This window comes from Lithobates pipiens, unplaced genomic scaffold (assembly GCF_037356315.1).
Source record: "Lithobates pipiens isolate NorthernLeopardFrog02 unplaced genomic scaffold, aLitPip1_a1.2 Scaffold_16, whole genome shotgun sequence".
Classification (NCBI taxonomy): domain Eukaryota; kingdom Metazoa; phylum Chordata; class Amphibia; order Anura; family Ranidae; genus Lithobates; species Lithobates pipiens.
The window spans coordinates 446,264,767-446,285,881 of NW_027507748.1; the positions used below are offsets into that span (position 1 = coordinate 446,264,767).

General features: G+C 41.7%; 1 protein-coding gene across 2 annotated transcripts in view; it reads right to left on the bottom strand.

Moving 5' to 3' along the window:
* Positions 1 to 21,115, bottom strand: part of LOC143983272 (inosine-uridine preferring nucleoside hydrolase-like) — a 59,123-nt gene that overhangs the window by 10,737 nt on the left and 27,271 nt on the right. Inside the window, exons 2-3 of one of the 2 annotated variants that reach the window (XM_077482770.1) lie at positions 8,798 to 8,983; positions 1,328 to 1,507 (exon numbers count right to left, since the gene is read on the bottom strand). In XM_077482770.1, the coding sequence (XP_077338896.1) occupies positions 1,328 to 1,507; positions 8,798 to 8,983 (366 nt within the window). The remainder of the gene's footprint in view (positions 1 to 1,327; positions 1,508 to 8,797; positions 8,984 to 21,115) is intronic. The other variant, XM_077482769.1, reaches the window with a different exon arrangement.

A 21,115-nucleotide genomic window follows, 5' to 3' on the forward strand; every position in this document is an offset into this window, starting at 1 on the left:
CAGTCCCCCCCACCACACCATTCACTCTGCCCTCTCCTGTGCCTCCAGGAAGACCCCCCCCCCCATGTGTTTCTCGCAGGATCCCTCCCGAGCCCCAGCCCAAGGCAGAACACCCAGACTCCTGTGGGCCACTGTCAGCCACCTCAGCACTGTATTTCCATCTTTCACCCAACTGCCCCGTTGGCATGGCCCATGCCTATTTGAGGTATTCTCTGCCCCCAGCCAGCCCATTACTGGGGATTGGCTAAGGCCTGATAAATATTCATTGCAGCTCCCCCTAACCCCCGACCTCTAATTCTAGAAGATTCTCCAACCTCCTAGACCAAGGAGAGGCACCAGAAAAACCGCCAGGATAAGTCATCCAGCCCTAAACTTTAATGAACCCTGACCCAAATTACATGGTTCAGGTTTAGCCCTGAGCCAAACTATATTTTACCTATACTAACTTCTAGCACACACACTAGAGGGTGCTACACACAATATACAGTATGTGTAAATTGTCAGCACTACACAAGTATCTGAAATAAATAGATATAACAAGAAACAAACATGGGACACTGCAAAACAAGTCGGTATGGTAGCAGATGAACTACAGACACTAAACTGCAGAGAGGAGCTAGGGAGAGAAAAAGTCAGAGAGAAAGGGACGTGCCTCCCTCCAGTGGTCTGTGGGGTGCATTTGTTGCTAGGCCAATGCGTACAGTTTTATTTGTACATAAAAACAACATTCTTCAAGTTTTGATGTGCTGCCCTGTTTCCTTAGTAGGTAAGCAGCAAAGCACTGCTGCGTGAACAATCCCATAGATTGAGACCCCTTAGCACCCCAGCATCTGAACAGCTAAGCCACAGTGTGCCTAACATAGGAATGTGGTTTTCAATGCCCTTACCACGTAGGAAAATAAAAGTAAATTAAACACTTTTTTTTTTTTTTATTGTGCGTGTATAAAATCCATTAAAAGGACACGGTTGAATTTGAAGTAAACTATGTATCCACTCATGTAAATGTAAAAGTAAATTACAAAATGATGGTTGGATATGGTTTGTTCATATTTCCTGCTCAAACTCCTGAATTGAAGAGAAGCACTAGACAACATCAGGACTGAAGTTTGTACTGAACGATTGGGATTTCTATACTCTTTAGGTCTCTGGTATCAGGGAGTGCTAATCCAGCAGTAGGAAGGAGTACTAAGTGTCCGTCCCCATCTTCTAACTTTCTCGTACTTTGGGCCTAACAGATTACATTATTGGACAGATATACCCTTCATACAGGGGATATGTCTAATATCAGCTGAGCTTCTTCAAGAGAACAGTAATTAAAACATCTTACTTGGCCCTCATACTGACTAATTATCCTTATTAAAGCATGGACAGCATCCTCTTCTTGTATGTGGTCCAGTCCTGGACTACTTGGGTCTCCCGCATCTCCTAACCCATCACCTCCAAAATGTTCATATTCTTGATTAATATTTCCTAATAATGATTGAGATGCTCCACAAAAAACTGGAATCTAAAAAAAAAAAAAAGTTTTAAAATGTAAACAGTAGCAAAGCACCGAGTCAGTTTATTATTATTATTCTTTGTGCTGTTCTTTATACAGATACAGTCATGTGAAAAAGTAAGAACACTCCATGGAAATCGTTGACTTTTTCAACCTACTTGAACAAGCAAACAGATCTTTATCCCAAGCTGCACCATATGGTCACGCCCTCAGATGATGTCATGATGACAAAACTTCTCAGGGTGTGACCAGATGTGACGCATGCGTGTTACAACTATCAACGCCGCTAGTGCGGAGGCTGGCTTCCACTGTCCTGTGACAATGCAATTTTAGCTCAAATGCTTGTTTATACTCTGTAAGTGTGATTTTAAAGGGGGTCGTCTTTTAATAAACGCTTTAAACAGGATCACGCTATGTGGAGTCTTTTTTTTTTAAGCATGATCTACCACCCATGGAGTGATGTGCAGTACAAGCTAAACCTTGCCAATTGGATGACATCTATCTTATTCAAGGTGTTTGATTTACTAATTTTAGGTGAGTTTAAACCCTTAGGGCAGGGCTCAAAATTTCAAGTCCTGAGCTACTAGCCATGCCTTAAAGGTTACTCACCACCAGTTGCTCCACCCAATCCCTACCCTGCACCGCCGCTAAACATGCCCTCGTAAATTAGCTCATGAAATGACACTTAATGTTTTATGCAGAATTAAGTTACAAAAATTATTATTTACAACAACTATCAATGCAGCCTCACCAGTGCCCATCAGCGCAGGCTCACCTTTGCCCATCAATGCAGCCTCAGCAGTGCACATACATGTGGGCTCACCTTTGCCCATAAATGCAGCGTGACCTGTGCCCACCAATGTAACCTCACCTATGACCATCATTGCAGCCTGACCTGTGTTCACCATTGCAGTGTGACCTGTGCCCATCATTGCAGCCTCACCTGTGCCGAGGAAGAGAGATGTCGGCCGGATCATCACAGGGAAAGTGCGGAGGAAGAGGAGAGCGCTGGATCACAGAGTGCAGCTATAGCCCGCTGTAAAAGCTTACATTACAATTGTCATCTGCTCGTGGTTACACACAGCCCCACCTCCTGACCTGTGCCTGTGATAGAACACAACCCAGTATTGGACCGGCGTTCTGTCTGTCACAGGCCCAGGTCAGGAGGTGGGGCTGTGTGTAACCACGCGCAGATGACAATTCAAATGTAAGCTGTTAGAGTGGGCTTTATCCGCGCTCTGTGATCCGATGGCTCTCCTCTTCCTTCACGCTTTCTTCCCCGGGGTGATCGATGGGAGAACGGCTCCCTGCCGCGGTGCTTGCCCCCCTCCCCAGGCAGCCCACACCCTCGAGCCCTCATTTTCCACTAGCAAAATACGAGTGGAAAATTTCATGGCTGCCCTAGGGGAGTATGACTCTGGTGTTGGGTGCACGCTCATAGACTATCAACCTGAATCTTCACCCACTATTAAGAACTATTTTATCACCCACTATTATAATATTTTCTTCTCATATGATTCACATGTGAATGCCGGTCACATTTTAACCAATGGACAGGAGCGCTGATCCCCCGAGAGGCAATCAGATTTTCCCTGGATCAACTTTACCTATAAATGTTAGTACCCAGTTATATTATGTACGTTAACCACTTGCTTACTAGGCACTTAAACCCCCTTCCTGCCCAGCCCAATTTTCAGCTTTTAGCGCTGTCACTCTTTGAATGACAATTGCATGCAACACTGGAGTCATATATGACATTATCATATTTTTTTCCCACAAATAGAGCTTTCTTTTGGTGGTATTTGATCACCACTGCATTTATTTATTTTTTGTTAAAAAAATTGAAAAAAGTCAAAAAATTTTGGGAAAAAAAAGTTTTATATTTTGTTATTTTAACTTTTGCAAATGGGTAATTTTTCTCCTTTATTGATGTACGCTGATGAGGCTGCGCTGAATGGCATTAATAAGTGGCACTGATGAGGCGGCGCTGGTGGGCACTGATGGGTGCCATTGATAGGTGGCACTGATGGGTGGCAGTGATAGGCACTGGTAGGTTACATTGATAGGCAGCACTGCTAGGTGGCACTGATTGGCACCAATGGTGGGCATTGATAGGTGGCACTGATATGCACTAGTGCACACTGGCAGGCGGCACTGGTGGGCACAGTTGAGGTGCCTCTTCAGGACGGATGTCCCTTTCACAGAAGCCGGTGATCGGCTTATTTGACAGCGTGAGGATAAAAAAAACGATTACCGATCTTCTGTTTACATCACTTGATCAGCTGTCATTGGCTGACAGCTGATCACGTGTTAAGGGGGTGGGATTGGCCCTTTACTCCAATCTGTGATCCCCGAGTCTCATTGCAATCCCAGCTATGGGGCACGCGGGGAGCGTGCAAAGGGGAGGATGTCTATTGACGGCCTCCCGGCAATGTAGGTCCATGTTGTAGCCATCAGTTGGCTATAGTGTGGAGGGGAAGGGGTTAAGGAAAGAATACAGGCCTTTTTTAAAGTAATATACTGAGCTGGCCAGAACCACCTCTGGAGGGAGTCTATTCCACATTTTCACACAGCACTTATTGTGAAGAAACCTTTCCGTATTTGGAGATGAAATCTCTCTTCCTCCAGACGTAGAGTGGCCCCATGTCCTCTGTGATGACCTTAAAGTGAATAACTCAACACCAAATTCACTATATGGACCACTTATGTATTTGTACACATTGATCATATCCCCCTTAATCTCCACTTCTCAAGAGTGAATATATTCAGTTCCTCTAATCTTTCCTCATAGCTGAGCTCCTCCATGCCTCTTATCGGTTTGGTTGCCGTTCTCTGCACTTTCTCCAGTTCCCTCATATCCTTTTTGAGAACTGGTGCCCAAACTGATATGCATATTCCAGATGAGGTCTAACCAATGATTTCTACAGGGGCATAATGATATCTCTCTCTCTGGAGTCCATACCTCTCCTAATACAAGAAAGGACTTTGCTCGCTTTGGAAACCACAGCTTGGCATTGCATGCTATTATTAAGCTGATGATCTTACAAAACCCCCAGATCCTTCTCCACTATACATTCCCCCAGTTGTACCCCCCCTAGTATGTATGATGCATGCATATTCTTAGCCCCAAGTGCATAACTTTACATTCAACATTACACCTCATTTGCCACATAGGTTGGCTGGTAAATTGGAGACATTCTGTTTGGACGTTATTTCACTGCATACCTAGATAGTGTGCAAGTAACTTTTTCCTTTTGTTTTTTATCAAATATATATATATATATATATATATATATATATATATATATATATATATATATATATACCCCTGACAATGGGCATCAAACGCATAAACATTAAATATTCCTGACAATGGGCATCAAATACAACTACTTTATATATCCTGATAATGGGCATCAAAAGCAAAAACTAAATTGTATGTCCTGTAAAAAGTAAAATTCTGTCAATGGAGTCAGTACATACTGTACATGTCAGTGAGTTTGCTATGTCCAGCTGTAAAATTCTGTCAGTGCTGTGAAGTCAGTACATATATTATATACAGGGCCGGTGTAAGTATTTTTATCGACACAGGCGAAGGTGCATTTTGGTGCCCCTCCCCAATGCCACCCCCATATGGCCGAGTGCAGCATGCAAGTTTTAGTTTGCCGTAGCTGCCCATAGCCAGTGAAGGCAAGCGGTAAATGCATAATTCTGCAATGGGACCAGGGACCAGCTGAATCGATCACACTACAGTGCTGGAGGGCTTCTTTGACAGGTACGTCTGCCATAATGAGCTAATATGCTGTGCATATTAGCCCATTATGGTATATACGGTAACTGCAGGGGGCCCTTGGACTTTACTACAACTTTAAAGATGAAGTTTAGCTAAAAAAAAAAATCTCTAGATTTAGCAAGCTTACTTACCAGTAGTGAAGGTTATTCCAAGCAGCTGGATCCTGAAAAAATCTGTACAGGGATGATCCATCTTCTACTAGTCTCTGAACTGATGCTGTGGGGGTTAATAGCCATTGGGTCTATTGTGAAGCTCTCCCCCACTCACGGATGCACCCTCCCCCAGCAAACCTCTTCCACTTTCGGCCTCCATCCAGCACAATGTATTCAATCATTCCCCCTTTACTATCCAGCACACCTATGCTTCTAATCACCCCCCCTTCCCATACCTATGGCTTCAATCACCCCTCCCCTAATTAGCACACCCACCAAATACCTCCAACCCTCCCTACCCCCCATCCAGCAGACTCACTTATGGTGCCTCCAATCACCTCCCCAGCACACCAAACCTATGCTTCCAATCACCCCCCCCAGCCAGCACACCCACCTATGCCTCCAATCACCCTCCCTATCCAGCACACCCACCTATGCCTCCAATCAGCACACTGACCTATGCTGCCAATCATCCCCATCCAGCATACCCACCTATGCCTCCAATCACCCCCCCATCCTGCACACCCACCTATGCCTCCAATCACCCCCCATCCTGAACACCCACCCACGCCTCCAATCACCCCCCTATCCAGCGCACCCACCTATGCCTCCCAGCACCCCCCATCCCCATCCAGCACACCCACCTATGTTGCCAACTACCCCCCCCCATCCAGACCACCCACCTATGCCTCTAATCATCCAGCACACCCACCTATGCCTCCAATCTCGCCCCCCCATCCAGCACACCCACCTATACCTCCAATCACTCCCCCCCATCCAGCACACCCACCTATGTCTCCAATCACCCCCCCCCCCCAATCCCCATACAGCACACCTGTGACATTATCATTCCTCGTCATCTTCTTCTTGATGTGTTTCCAAGGCCAATAAAGGTGCACACTGAGGGCCTTATGCTGGCGCCGGCCCTGACTACATGTCCCAGAATCCTGTGCTGCTGGTGGAGTCCTTCCTGAAAGTCACTCTCCTCCCTGCCAATGAGGATGCATAGTGAGGGAGCAGATCGGGAGGACATGGCTGCGTGAGCAGTGCTCGCATTATGTAGAGTGTCAGCGAGGAGGAGGAGGTGGGAGAAATCCCCCGCGGCAGCTGACAGGGATGCTCTCCCTCTCAGGAGAGCCTGTGTTATTCTGGGGGCTGCCCAAGTAAGATGTGGGGCCTTGGGGACCTGATAAAAATACAAAAATAGAAGTTTTATCTATGGGGAGGACACAGTATAATGTTGGTGAGGCCATGTCCCCCTCTGACCTCCTCAGTGACGACACTGCAAGAGAAGAACCTATACCAGCTGTGAAGCATGGTGGTGGAAATGTATGGTTGGGGGGGTTGCTTTTCTGCTTTAAGGCCTGGGCAGCTGGCAGTCAATCAACTATGAATTCTGCATTGTATCAAAGTGTGAGGCCCTCTGTTCAAAAGCTAAAGGTGAACTGAAAATACATTTTTAACTTGATAATAATCCAAAGCATTCTAGAAAATCTACCAAGGAATAACTTGTGGACCGTTATCCAAAACCCCTACAAAAAAAGTAATTCCTGTTAAAGAGAGTGATAAAAGTTTCTGAGACCAAGGGTACACTTTCTGTTTCTGCAGTCCACATTTACATCTACTGATATTTTTGCTGAACATATGGTAAAAAAGTCAAAAGGTTCATTTTTTTTTTTTTTTATTCAAGTATATCACTTACGTATCTGTTGGGGCACAGCTTGCACAGAGATTATATTTTTGCCTATTCATATATGTTGAAAAAAAAAAAACACATTTTATGGGGTAAGCTTACTTTTTCACACAACTTTATACATCCTTCGTAAATTCTGTACCAATACTCATTTGGTAGAACCCACAGGATAGCAGTGATGCTATCAATGGGACCAATTTACTAAAGGCAAAGAGACCGTTTGCTGTGCAAGGTAGTATTCTCGCAGGGATTATTGAATGAGGTGAAGCTCTGCTGATGACCATCATCCAATCATGTGCAAGAAAAATACAGTTTTTTTTTCATTTCTCTTGCATACGATTGGGCAATTTTTTGCAAAGTGAAATTCCACCACACTCACCAAGCTCTAGGGCAGTGATTCTCAACCAGGGTTCCTCCAGAGCTTGCTAGGGGTTCCTCCAACATTGGGCCATTTCTGCCTCTCGGATAAGTTCCGGCTGACACCATTGATCTTTTTAGCTATCTGTAAGGAGGTAATTCTTCCCAGTCACCACAAGTGTAAGGACCATTCTTCCCACTGACCAACATACTAATGTATCAGGAGTTGTAGTTTTATAACTTTCAGCAGGGGTTCCCCCGAGACTGGAGAACTATTTCAAGGGTTCCTCTGTGTTGAAAAGGTTGAGAAAGGCTGCTCTAGGGAAATATTCCTTGCAAATTGAACATACTATTTACCTTTGGTAAATTGATCCCAGTGTGCTTTTGGCAACATTAATGGCCTGCAATACTTTGATAACAGATAAGCACCTTGCGTTTGTCTCTTTAATCAGAAAGTAAGCGTCTAAATCATGCAAACTAATACCATAGTACTTTTAACATTTATCTTTGTATATATGCTTCTTTGACAGAAAGGGATTACCAGAAACTTTTTATATCCATTATACTGACTAGACACATTTATTGTGTCTAGTCACCTTAGAAACACTGTTAAATGCAAATCAAAAACAGTACCTTCAATCATGGAACTTGCATATTAGAAAGACTCTAGAAGTAATATCTGGTGGACACAATGGTATTTTCCAGAACTTATTTTTGTCTATCAATCATTTTCAAAAGCTCTGGCTGTTGTTCAACAGAAGTTGTTGAGAAAATACATGTATTTAAATTACCAAGGCAAAAGAAGAAAACTGAAAGGTGTAGACAAGGTGGTCAATTAATTAACATGATTGCTTCAGGAGTAACCTGTATGTCTAATAATGCAGTCAGCAGTCTCTCATACTGACTGATCTCAGCATGCAAGATTGTCCACAGAGAATATCCTTTTTTTTGTTTAATGGTATCACGTTGACAAAGTAATTTATATTAAAATTATTCATTTAAAAAAAAATCATTAAGATATCCAGTTTTATTTTTAATAGATTGGGCAATGATCCAATGTCTAGTGGAGGCCCCCACCAGTGAGCCACTGTCTGACTGTGCTGTTAATTGGGCAGGTTATTTATCCCATTTAAAGTTAAGCAGCCCTCTACAGTTCATCTACTCCCCCTCTCTCTCCATAGCAGCAAATGTGACACTTAGGCAACCAAGCTGGAAGATCCTGGTAGCTTCTTTTAGAAGTGGTCCCCCCAATAAGGTAAATGTTACATATCTCTTGCTATAAATAAAATTAATGTAGGGGTTACCTCCATCCTTTTACACACTTGGAGAACACGTAGTACATTCCTGCAGACATTTTCAGCCGTGGTGTTCCCAAAACAACAGGTTATCCCAAGAATCTCAACCTCAGGAGCTGCCAGAGCCATCATCAAGGCTTGGGCATCGTCCAACCCACAGTCCACATCCACTAGCAACAACTTTTTAGGCATTTTCTTTCAAAAGAAAAAAATATATATTAGCAAGTAATTCAAATGTTAAAATAGAGCACTTGAAAGTATTCCAAGAAGAAAAATAATTCTCTCTGTTTGCTGTGCAAGAGCCTGAGTCAACATATACTGAATATTCATTCACAAGAGATTAACAAATATTAACCATAGTTGCATAAATTGCTGTTCAAGCAAAGAGTCACCTAACAGCCTGTTAATGTGCCAGTGATCCAGGAAGGTCATTGGAATCTATGGTTTGCACCATGTTTTTGCAATGTATAACCATCATCATAAAATACATTTTGAAAAGGCACACTGATCTGTTAACTTGACCTCAGCACCAGTTACTGAGATTTACTGAAGTATATCTAAAAAATATTAAAATGGTTCTTGTTGAGGTTTTACCCATAGACTTCCAAATCATAGCCACCTATGCTCACTTCATGTAACACCACTTGTAAAAATGTACATATTTTCACACAATACACTGCATAGATAAGTATGCAGCGCTCATAAATAACATCTGATAATGTGTCTTTGAACTCGACAGTTCCAATTCTGTGCCAAAAGGAAAATCTACCTACGGAACCATATAAAAACCAAAAACCAAACTCCAGCCATTCTTTTCTTTGCATTGAATAGAGCATGAAAGAAATGGAACCTCTGTTGGCTTTTTAAACATGGTGTCCTCATAGAGGAGATTTTTCTCTTTATGTCAACTTGACAGGAAATATGGTGAAATCTCCTTCATGGGTGCACAGAAAACCAAAAAATCCTGACAGAGATTTAAAACCTCTCTCATGCTTGTTTGGGAAGGAAGATGTTTTTTCCACATTTTTGCTGATGACTATTCAGTGGACAAGGTGTCAGTGGAAATCTTGTAAATAGGGATGCAGTGGTAAAAAGTTAACAGAGGTTATAATCCTTCCCAACTTTGTCCAAAACGTAAAGCTGTATTCCAGCTTATTGTGAAGTTTAAACAGATCGTCTTGGCCAAGCTGGTCCAAATAAAATAGTTACTTCACTAAGAGATGCAGTGGCTCTCAGCACTGTATGAACTGTAGCCACAGCTATTTACCGTATACAGGGTTGTGTTCCGGCAGTGAAATGGGAACTTCCCACCCCACGCCCGGAACAAAATTAAATTGAGCTAAGCACTGCTCATCCATTAACAGGGAGCTTTATATTTTAATTAAATACAAAACGTCCTCTAATTGGCTGAAGTGGAGAGCCAGGTGGATGACATGTCTTCACCTCAGCCAATCATATGAAGCTTTGTATTCGTTGAGAAAATACAAAGCTCCCTGTGAATGGCTGAGCAGCACTTATCCCGACTCAAGTTTGTTCCGGGTGTGGGGCAGGAAGTTCCTATCCCACTGCCCACTGTTTAAATACAAAATAAATTCTTCTAAAATAAAAAGGCAAGCTTAGCGGTTTTAATATATATACTAACTACACACAAGTGCCACTTTATACAAAATACGCAAAGGCATTTTGTTATCTTGGCATATAAACATTCTAGGGCTGTGGAAATTAAAGATTAATTCCTCGATTAATTGTTCATTTTTTTGATCTGTACTTCCAGGTCTTCAGGGAGTTCTGTTGGAGATCTGGTGATGTCACACACATTGACATCACTGGGCTCCTCCCCCCTTTTCCCCAAGGAGGAGTCCGTTGAAGTTCTGATTGAACGTAACGCGTACGGAGGAAGGAGCTACGCATTATGTCACTTGCTGCTGCCCTACGGAACTAACACGGTTGTCGGCTTTACATGCTGTGTTTTTATCATCTTTATGTGAGTAGTTTGTGTTTGAACACAAAAAATGTAATCTTATACTTAAGCGGTGAGCACTTAGATCTTTTCTTTCTACCCATGACCTGGCGTCCTTGCTGAGATCTAAGGAGATGTGAGAGAAGTTTATGGTCCGTGTTAACCCTTTTGATAACCGCTTGCATGACCACCTGTTTGCACAGGGGTCCATGCTATAAGGTGAGAGTGATTAGTTAGACCGGAGGTGGAGGTATTGTCATGCTACTGTGGGAAAAAAAAAATACTTACGTCAGTGCTACAGTTTGAATTTAAAACGTATTTGTGTGAACTGTGAAGTTAAGTCATGGATTGTGGAACCTAACTAGTGTCGGATGATTACATATAGTGTATACCATATTTACCACTGACTAATGCAGAGTTGCAATGCAAGGAGATCAGCTAAAAGTAGTTGGATCTGTATGTACGTTATAATTAATCCAAATTAGTCGATTAATCAACTAAAAAAACGATTAATCGAACACGAAAATTTTAATCAGTAACAGCCCTAAAACAGTCGACTAAAGCGAGTGACACTTAACAGGCATTTAGCCACTATCTTTAACAGACATCAAATAAGCATAGTTTTGCACCATAGTCAAGTAGCTTAAATAGTACTTACTGTTGTGGAATTCAGAACCACCACCTTGCAGTGCAACTGAGTTTCAAATGTAAACGATATCCAGACAAGAGACAATTATGTATCTCTGTAAAGCAAACGTACTTGTCACAGACAATATACGGTATATTTTCTCTCGTTAGGCACTCTGCTTATCTGCACAATTACATGTAACCTTTGTTACCCTGGTTAATCATTTTATTTCTGCAAGCTAAAGCATTAAACAGAACAAAACTATAAGCATATTCTGTATTACTACTTCCTTAATACCTGCACATAACATTCCCAGACAGGAACTATAAGATGGGATAAATCATAGCTTTAGACATGTCCCCATTGGAGAAATTAAAGTCTTCAGGAAAGTTAGTTAACAATATAAGCAGGAGCTTTAAGAATTCCTTTGACTAGCATGCCCTGCACAGTAACATTTTGTTTCAGTACACAAGGGCATACTTCCCAACCATCCCAGATTCCACAGGCTGTCCTAGGATTTCAACAAAATGCCAGCATCCCATGGATTGGAGTTCTAGAGCAAGTTCCAGTACTTGGCCTTATTAATGTACCGTGTAGGCGTGCGCTAGTACCAGGCACTAAGGGCATTTGCCTCACATCTTCTGTGGGGTGCCCCAAGTTTTCAACACCATGATCAATCTTCTCTATGACAGCCAGCATCTCTAACGGCCAGCTGCCTATTACAAATTCACAAGGCCAGAGCCATGGACAGCTTCCCCAGTGCTCCTCCTCAGCTCTGACCTGTCTCATGACACAACAGGAGGAGGAGCCTGGCATGGCAGAATTGGCATTGAGCCACACTGTAAATAGGGTCTGAAAATGTTATGGGGGGAGCGGGCACAATGAAGGGTGTAGCTGACAGGAATGATTGGGGGGGGGGGGGGGGGTTGTGGCATAAGAGGATTTGTGTGGGATGGGATTCTAGAAGATGGAGGGGTTGGGGGAGGATTTGTGGTGAGAGGGATGATTAGGTAAGAAAGAAGGGAGGTTTTGTACAAGGTGGGGGGGGGGGGGGGTTGTGCTGGGAGTGAAGATTGGGGAAGGGAAAAGATGATTTGTACTAGAAGGGCAGTTTGGGGGGGGGGGGGTGCTGGAAGGGGAAGAAAATGTGTGCTGGGAGGGGGAGAGGGTTTGTGCTTGAAGTAGACAGGGGATGTGTGCTGGTAGATATTTGTGCTAGGAAGTGGAGTTTTTTTTTTACACTCCAAGCAAAAAAATGGTTGCTTCCAGGCTGCCATCCTGCTCACTCTCAGCCAGCACCGCTAAGGTTTCTATGATGATGGGAGCCCATTATAGGCTGTAATCTACAACGACGTATGCTTTAAAGGATAAGTTCACCTTATATGTACCAATATAGCATTAATGTACTTATTTTTCAAATATAAAAGAGATTTCCATTTATTCTACACAGGCTTACCTCGCTGCTCCATTACCTCTGCCTTACATCCTGGACAGACTTTAGGTCATGGCACAGGAAGGAGTTGACCAGTTGATCCCATTCGCCACACCCTGCATAATCTACCCTCCTTCCTGTGTCATAACCTAAAGTCTGTCCAGGAAGTAAGGGATAAGTGTTTTGAAACAGCCATAAAGTCAGCGAGGTAAGCATGTGTAGAATAAATGGAAAGCGGTTTTATTTTTGCAAAAAAAGTACAACAATGCTGTATTTGTACATAGCAGAGCTGGAATTTAGAAAAGAAAAAAAAAAGTGAACAAAAGGTGAACTTATAAGCAGAAAAAAATGCGGCGCACAAAGCAAAAAAATATAAACAAATTTATAGAGACATAATCATGTATGAAAGTCCAAAGAGGTAAAGAAAGTTCAATGAATCAACAACCAATCTCCCACTACCTCGTTCAAGGATAGTAAGGGTCTCATCACCCAACACGACAGACCCTTACCATCAGTACAATGATAATGCACAAGTAGAAACACCACTCTGCTCCACAAATCCTCACAAGCAGTACACTGGAACCAGAAATGTCTCCAATCATGAACAGGTATTTAGATCCCCATGCAGTTCAGCAGTCATGTAGATAAAGAGAAATTACATCGCTCATTGCGCAAATATCTTAAAAAGCAGTGCCCAATTTATTAAGGAAAACAATTCCACTCACATTTAAGTTGATTAAAACGGGCAAACAACTGAAGCGTCCAGCGCTTCAGTAATAGTCGATGTAATGCAGTCTGTCCAAGTCCCATGTTAAGCCAGGCTCCGCCTAACGTTTCGTCACTCAAAGTGCATCATCAGGGGAAAACTTAGCCTTTAATCCTTGCCAAGCTTGTCATTTTTTTTTTCTTTTTTTTTTACAGTAGCTGCAGTGCATGCAGGGGAAAAGGGGGTCAGTGTGTTGAGAGGGCAGGACAGTGGGATGAATTTAATTTGGGACATTTCCCAGGTTATGTTCATTTGTAGTTTCTAATCAGACTATTAATCCCGACCTGGAACTCCTCCTTAATTGAACAAGCTGAAGTAAGCAGCTGATTGGCTACCATGCACAGCTGCACAAGATTATGTGAACTCCAGTTTTAGTAAAGCAACCTTATAAAGACTCATTAACAAAAATGAGATATATATATATATATATATATATATATATATATATAGATATATATATATATATATATATATATATATATATATATATATATATATATATATATATATATATAGATAAATGATGTATAACTATGGGTCAGCCACTCTCAGACATTAAAATCAAATAAAATTTAATAAAAACAAAAAAAATTATAGATAAACATAAAATTACCAATATCATATAGAGATGAAATCAAAACATAAAATACGACTAAGCAGCTGTTTAAATAAATATAAATATAGTATTACCACAAGAGCCAAAGTCCTCCTTGCATCAGATAAATACTAAAACAGCGCTAAAAATAAAATAAAAATAGAAATAAAAAAATGTATGGTAATGAAACCATAGGGCAATGGCAAACACCACGGCCAACAGTCTTTATGTAGCAGATGGATATGTGGACAGTTCAGATAATTCAGCCACTTTTCTCTTAGCGTGCACCTTCCACCAGAGTAAGAATGCAATTATCCACCTCGTGAAGCACACACCCCTCTGGGGTACAAACTCACCAGACGCCGCTAGAAAGAGAGACTTGTATCAGTGTACAAACACTGCTCTGTGCTGACACCCCACCTATCCAAAAGGCCCACTGGTATAGGTACTCTGATTGTATCATAAAACACAAGGATAGATGTACATAGCGTAATCCTGTTTATTATAATGCAACATACCCATACAGCAGAAACCCCCCTTAATACTAGCTGCTTACATTTAAAATGCAATCAATAAGCATAAAGAAATACAATAGAGGGCACTATCACCATCTCCAGCCGTCCGCTGGAAGTGTGCTGTTCCTTGCAGACACTGTATTACACTTCTGGGTAGAAGGCAGAGCGCGGTGGAGCGCACAACATCACTTCCGGTTTCTGTGCTGGTCAGGCCCTGACCGATTTCGTCGCTCGACTTCAACAGAGGGCATGACAGCACGGCGTGATGGCTGATATATATATCCACCCACTCCTTTTTAGCCAATGAGAATTGCCCAGTCACAAGAGATGATCTGACAAACATTTTTACGAAATTCCCTGGATTTTTGCTTAAGCCACAATTACTTTTGGTACGACGGCAACTTTTATTCTCAGAAACGTGGTGTGGCAATGGGTGCGAAGTTTGCCCCAAGCATTGCAAACTTATTCATGGGGGAATGGGAAGACAAGACCATCTTTTCCATGAAAAGAGACCAGCTAATACTTTATAGAAGGTATATTGATGACTTGTTTTTTATATGGTCTGGAACATCAGCATCTTTACAATTGTTTTTGGCTGAACTGAATAACAACACTAATAATATAAATTTAACCAGTGAATTCAGTGACACAAATATAAACTTCTTGGATTTGAAGATTTTTAGACATGGCACTAAATTGGGCACGTCTGTCTATTTCAAACCAACTGATGCCAATAGCTACTTACCAATCCAGAGCGGCCACCATCTGATGTGGCACAGAAATATCCCTAAGGGACAATTGACAAGAATTTGACGAAATTGTACTGAGGTAGAAGATTTTAAATCACAGGCCCAGGTTATTAAAAATAAATTTTTGGAAAAAGGATATTTGGACAAGGACCTGGAACAAGTGATTGACCAAGTTGCAGAGGTACCAAGAGCAGACTTACTAAAAGACAGAGACCATCCTCAAAAGAACAACAATCAGGAATGGAGTTTCCTTTCGGGGTTCCACTCCCAATATAAAGAAGTAGAAGCAATTTTTGCCACTCATTGGCATATTTTACATATGGATAAAGTATTGAATCCAGTTTTGCCTTCCAAACCTGGATTCATATATAGCAAAGCACGCAGCCATGCAGATAAAATTGTAAAAAAGGTGACTGATCCTCCAAGAAGACCCCCTTCATTGTGGGATAAAAATGGCTTTTACGCATGTAGAAAATGCCGAGCATGCAAAGATGTCAAAACACCCCTGAGAGCGTTTGATCGATTTATGTCTACATCTAATATGAAAGAATTTGAAATCAAAGAATTCATCACCTGTAATACGGCATTCGTTGTATACGCATTACAATGCCCTTGTGGACTGATCTACATAGGCCACACAAAAAGGCTGCTACGAATAAGAATTGCAGAACATATCACCAATATCAAAATAGGTTTCAAAGACCATAATGTGTCACTGCACTTTAAAATTTTCCATAACCAAGATCCCTCCGGATTAAAATTCTGGGGGGTGGACCATTTAAAACCCTGTTGGAGAGGTGCCAATTTAATCAGAGAACTCTCCAAGCATGAAACACAATGGATTTAACTAGTGGACACGGTGCCTAAAGGGTTAAATGTTGATTTGGTTATTAACTGCTTCATTAGTGACTATTAACTTATGTGCTATGTATATAATATAATTCAAATTCAGTTATTTTTTTCCGTGCTGTTTTCAACCACATGACACTGTCCCAAAACTTTTGAACGTTTGAGTACTGGATTTTCTCGGTACTACAGTAGTAACCATTAAGGCGCCCTTTTATATTTAGGTGGTCAGTCTGGCCTTGTTCAGCGTGTTGCACTGGCCCAATACTTTTGAACATTGGGCGTTTACCTTACTACTTTACTAGTTAAAAGTCCTCCTTACACGTGCCTCTACATGCATATGGTTTTACATATATAAGGATATGTTTAATACATGCGGGGTGATACATGCCTGCCACCTGGGTCATTGGTCTAGCTATATATATTTGAAACTATGCCTGTGAGAATAAATAATGTTATTGACATTTCTATGTATATTTGATACAAATGATTACAATGGGCTCTTGTGGGAGAATGAATAACCCAGCGCTTTTAATCTGTGATGTAGCAGATCCATGATAAATAATAAAGAATTTTTTACCAGTAACAATGTTTATACTTATTGATTACCCATCCGTCTCTCATATATGGTCCCATAAGTGCCGGTGTTCTGGCAGATAGTGTCCTGCCATCATATAGTGTCCGCCCTGTACTGCGCATGCGCAGTACGGGGCAGAAGAAGCTTCGGAAAATCTCCGAAGATGAACGGCACCTGCGGACATAGGGTTGGGAAAATTAGAGGGCCCCTCGCGGGCAAGCTTCGCTCGCCACACTTCGGGCTCGGCCTCGCTGCGCTCGGCTCTTTTTTATTCCTACTCTATGTCCACTTGGATGGTGGGGATAGAACCTGGACTCACGGCGCAGGCGCCGTTAATCCTCTGGTATTTTAAGAATCTGTGTGTGCTGTGTACTGCACATGCACAGTACACAGCGGACACTATCCGATGGGGGACCATATATGATAGGACACCGGCTCCACCTTAATGATGCAAGTGTTTGTACCTGACAGGGATCTGTCAATTTTAAGTTGTATCCATTGTGCCTTAATTATTTCCCCCCATGGATTCCTACATGCTGATGTTGTCTAATTGGCTGATAAGGCGAGTTATATGTCACCTGTGACTGGGCAATTCTCATTGGCTAAAAAGGAGTGGGTGGAGATTATAAGCCATCACGCCGTGCTGTCATGCCCTCTGTTGAAGTCGAACGACGAAACCGGTCAGGGCCTGACCAGCACGGAAACCGGAAGTGATGTTGTGCACTCCACCGCACTCTGCTTTCTACCCAGAAGTGTAATACAGTGTCTGCAAGGAACAGCACACTTCCAGCGGACGGCTGGAGATGGTGATAGTGCCCTCTATTGTATTTCTTTATGCTTGATTACATTTTAAATGTAAGCAGCTAGTATTAAGGGGGTTTCTGCTGTATGGGTATGTTGCATTATAATAAACAGGATTACGCTATGTACATCTATCCTTGTGTTTTATGATACAATCAGAGTACCTATACCAGTGGGCCTTTTGGATAGGTGGGGTGTTAGCACAGAGCAGTGTTTGTACACTGATACAAGTCTCTCTTTCTAGCGGCGTCTGGTGAGTTTGTACCCCAGAGGGGTGTTTGCTTCACGAGGTGGATAATTGCATTCTTACTCTGGTGGAAGGTGCACGCTAAGAGAAAAGTGACTGAATTATCTGAACTGTCCACATATCCATCTACATAAAGACTGTTGGCCGTGGTGTTTGCCATTGCCCTATGGTTTCATTACCATAAATTTTTTATTTCTATTTTTATTTCATTTTTAGCGCTGTTTTAGTATTTATCTGATGCAAGGAGGACTGGTTATACTACTGTAATAATAATTTATATATATATATATATATATATATATATATATATATATATATATATACATACACACACACACACACACACACACCAGTGGCGGCTGGTGCTCTATTTTTGGGGAGGGGGGGCGCAACTAAAACCCCCACCAACCCCATACCCCCCCCGTCGCTCGCCCGCAATAGGGCCTACAGATAGATAGCTAAATAGTGGGATACATGGATGGATGGTGGGATAGATAGATAGACATTGGGTGGGAGGGAGAGAGAGAGAGAGACATTGGGTGGGATAGATAGATGGTGGGATGGATGGTGGGGGATAGATAGATATTGGGTGGGATAGATAGATAGATGGATGGAGGAATAGATAGATTGATGGATGGATGGTGGGGTAGATAGATGGATGGATGGTGGGATAGATAGATAGATAGATAGATAGATAGATAGATAGATAGATAGATAGATAGATACAGTGCCTTGTGAAAGTATTCGGCCCCCTTGAACTTTTCAACCTTTTGCCACATTTCAGGCTTCAAACATAAAGATATAAAAATTTTATTTTTTGTGAAGAATCACCAACAAGTGGGACACAATTTTGAAGTGGAACTAAATCTATTGGATTTTTGAAACTTTTTTAACTAATAAAAAAATGAAAAGTGGGGCGTGCTAAATTATTCGGCCCCCTTGCATTAATACTTTGTAGAGCCACCTTTTGCTGCGATTACAGCTGCAAGTCGCTTGGGGTATGTCTCTATCAGTTTTGCACATCGAGAGACTGAAATTCTTGCCCATTCTTCCTTGCAAAACAGCTCAAGCTCAGTAAGGTTGGATGGAGAGCGTTTGTGAACAGCAGTTTTCAGCTCTTTCCTCAGATTCTCGATTGGATTCAGGTCTATATAGATAGAGATGGATGTTGGGATAGATAGATGGATGGATGGTGGGGTAGATAGATAGATAGATGGTGGAATAGATAGATAGATAGATAGATAGAGATGGATGGTGGGATAGATGGATGGATGGATGGATGGTGGGATAGATAGATAAATAGATAGTGGGATAAATGGTGGGATAGATAAATGGAATGGATGGTGGGATAGATAGATAGATGGATGGATGGATGGTGGGATAGATAGAAAGATAGATAGATAGATAGATAGATAGATAGATAGATAGATAGATAGATAGATAGATAGATAGATAGATATTGGGTGGGATAGATGGATGGCGGGATAGATGGATGGCGGGCTAGATGGATAGATAGATAGGATAGATAGATGGATGGATGGTGGGATAGATAAATGGATTGATGGTTGGATAGATAGATGGATGGATAGATAGTGGAATGGATGGTGGGATAGATAGATAGATGCATAGATGGATGGATCGATAGATGGTGAGATATATAGATATTGGGTGGGATAGACAGACATATATTGGGTGGGAGAGATAGATATCGATAGATAGATAGATAGATAGAGGGATAGATAAATTGATGGATGGTGGGATAGATAAATTGATGGATGGTGGGATAGATAGATAGATGGATGGTGGGATAGATAGATAGATGGATGGTGGGATAGATAGATAGATGGATGGTGGGATAGATAGATAGATAGATAGATGGATGGTGGGATAGATAGAGGTATAGATAGATAGATAGATGGATGGTGGGATAGATAGAGGTATAGATAGATAGATGGATAGATAGATAGATAGATAGATAGAGATGGATGTTGGGATAGATAGATGGATGGATGGTGGGGTAGATAGATGGATGGATGGTGGGATAGATAGATAGATAGATAGATAGATAGATAGATAGATAGATAGATAGATAGATAGATGGTGGAATAGATAGATAGATAGATAGAGATGGATGGTGGGATAGATGGATGGATGGATGGATGGTGGGATAGATAGATAAATAGATAGTGGGATAAATGGTGGGATAGATAAATGGATGGATGGTGGGATAGATAGATGGATGAATAGATAGTGGAATGGATGGTGGTATAGATAGATAGATGGATGGATGGATGGTGGGATAGATAGAAAGATAGATAGATATTGGGTGGGATAGACAGACAGACAGACAGATATTGGGTGGGATAGATAGATAGATAGATAGATAGATAGATAGATAGATAGATAGATAGATAGATAGATAGATAGATAGATAGATAGATAGATAGATAGATAGTGGGATGGATGGTGGGATAGATAAATGGATGGATGGTGGGATAGATAAATGGATTGATGGTTGGATAGATAGATGGATGGATAGATAGTGGAATGGATGGTGGGATAGATAGATGGATGGATGGATGGTGGGATAGATAGAAAGATGGATAGATGGATGGTTAGATAGATAGATAGAAAGATGGATAGATGGATGGTTAGATAGATAGATAGATAGATAGATAGATAGATAGATAGATAGATAGATATTGGGTGGGATAGATGGATGGCGGGATAGATGGATGGCGGAATAGATGGATAGATAGATAGGATAGATAAATGGATGGATGGTGGGATAGATAAATGGATTGATGGTTGGATAGATAGATGGATGGATAGATAGTGGAATGGATGGTGGGATAGATAGATAGATGCATAGATGGATGGATCGATAGATGGTGAGATATATAGATATTGGGTGGGATAGACAGACATATATTGGGTGGGAGAGATAGGTATCGAGAGATAGATAGATAGATAGATAGATAGATAAATTGATGGATGGTGGGATGGTTAGATAGATGGATGGTGGGATAGATAAATTGATGGATGGTGGGATAGATAGATAGATGGATGGTGGGATAGATAGATAGATGGATGGTGGGATAGATAAATTGATGGATGGTGGGATAGATAGATGGATGGTGGGATAGATAGAGGTATAGATAGATAGATGGATGGTGGGATAGATAGAGGTATAGATAGATAGATGGATGGT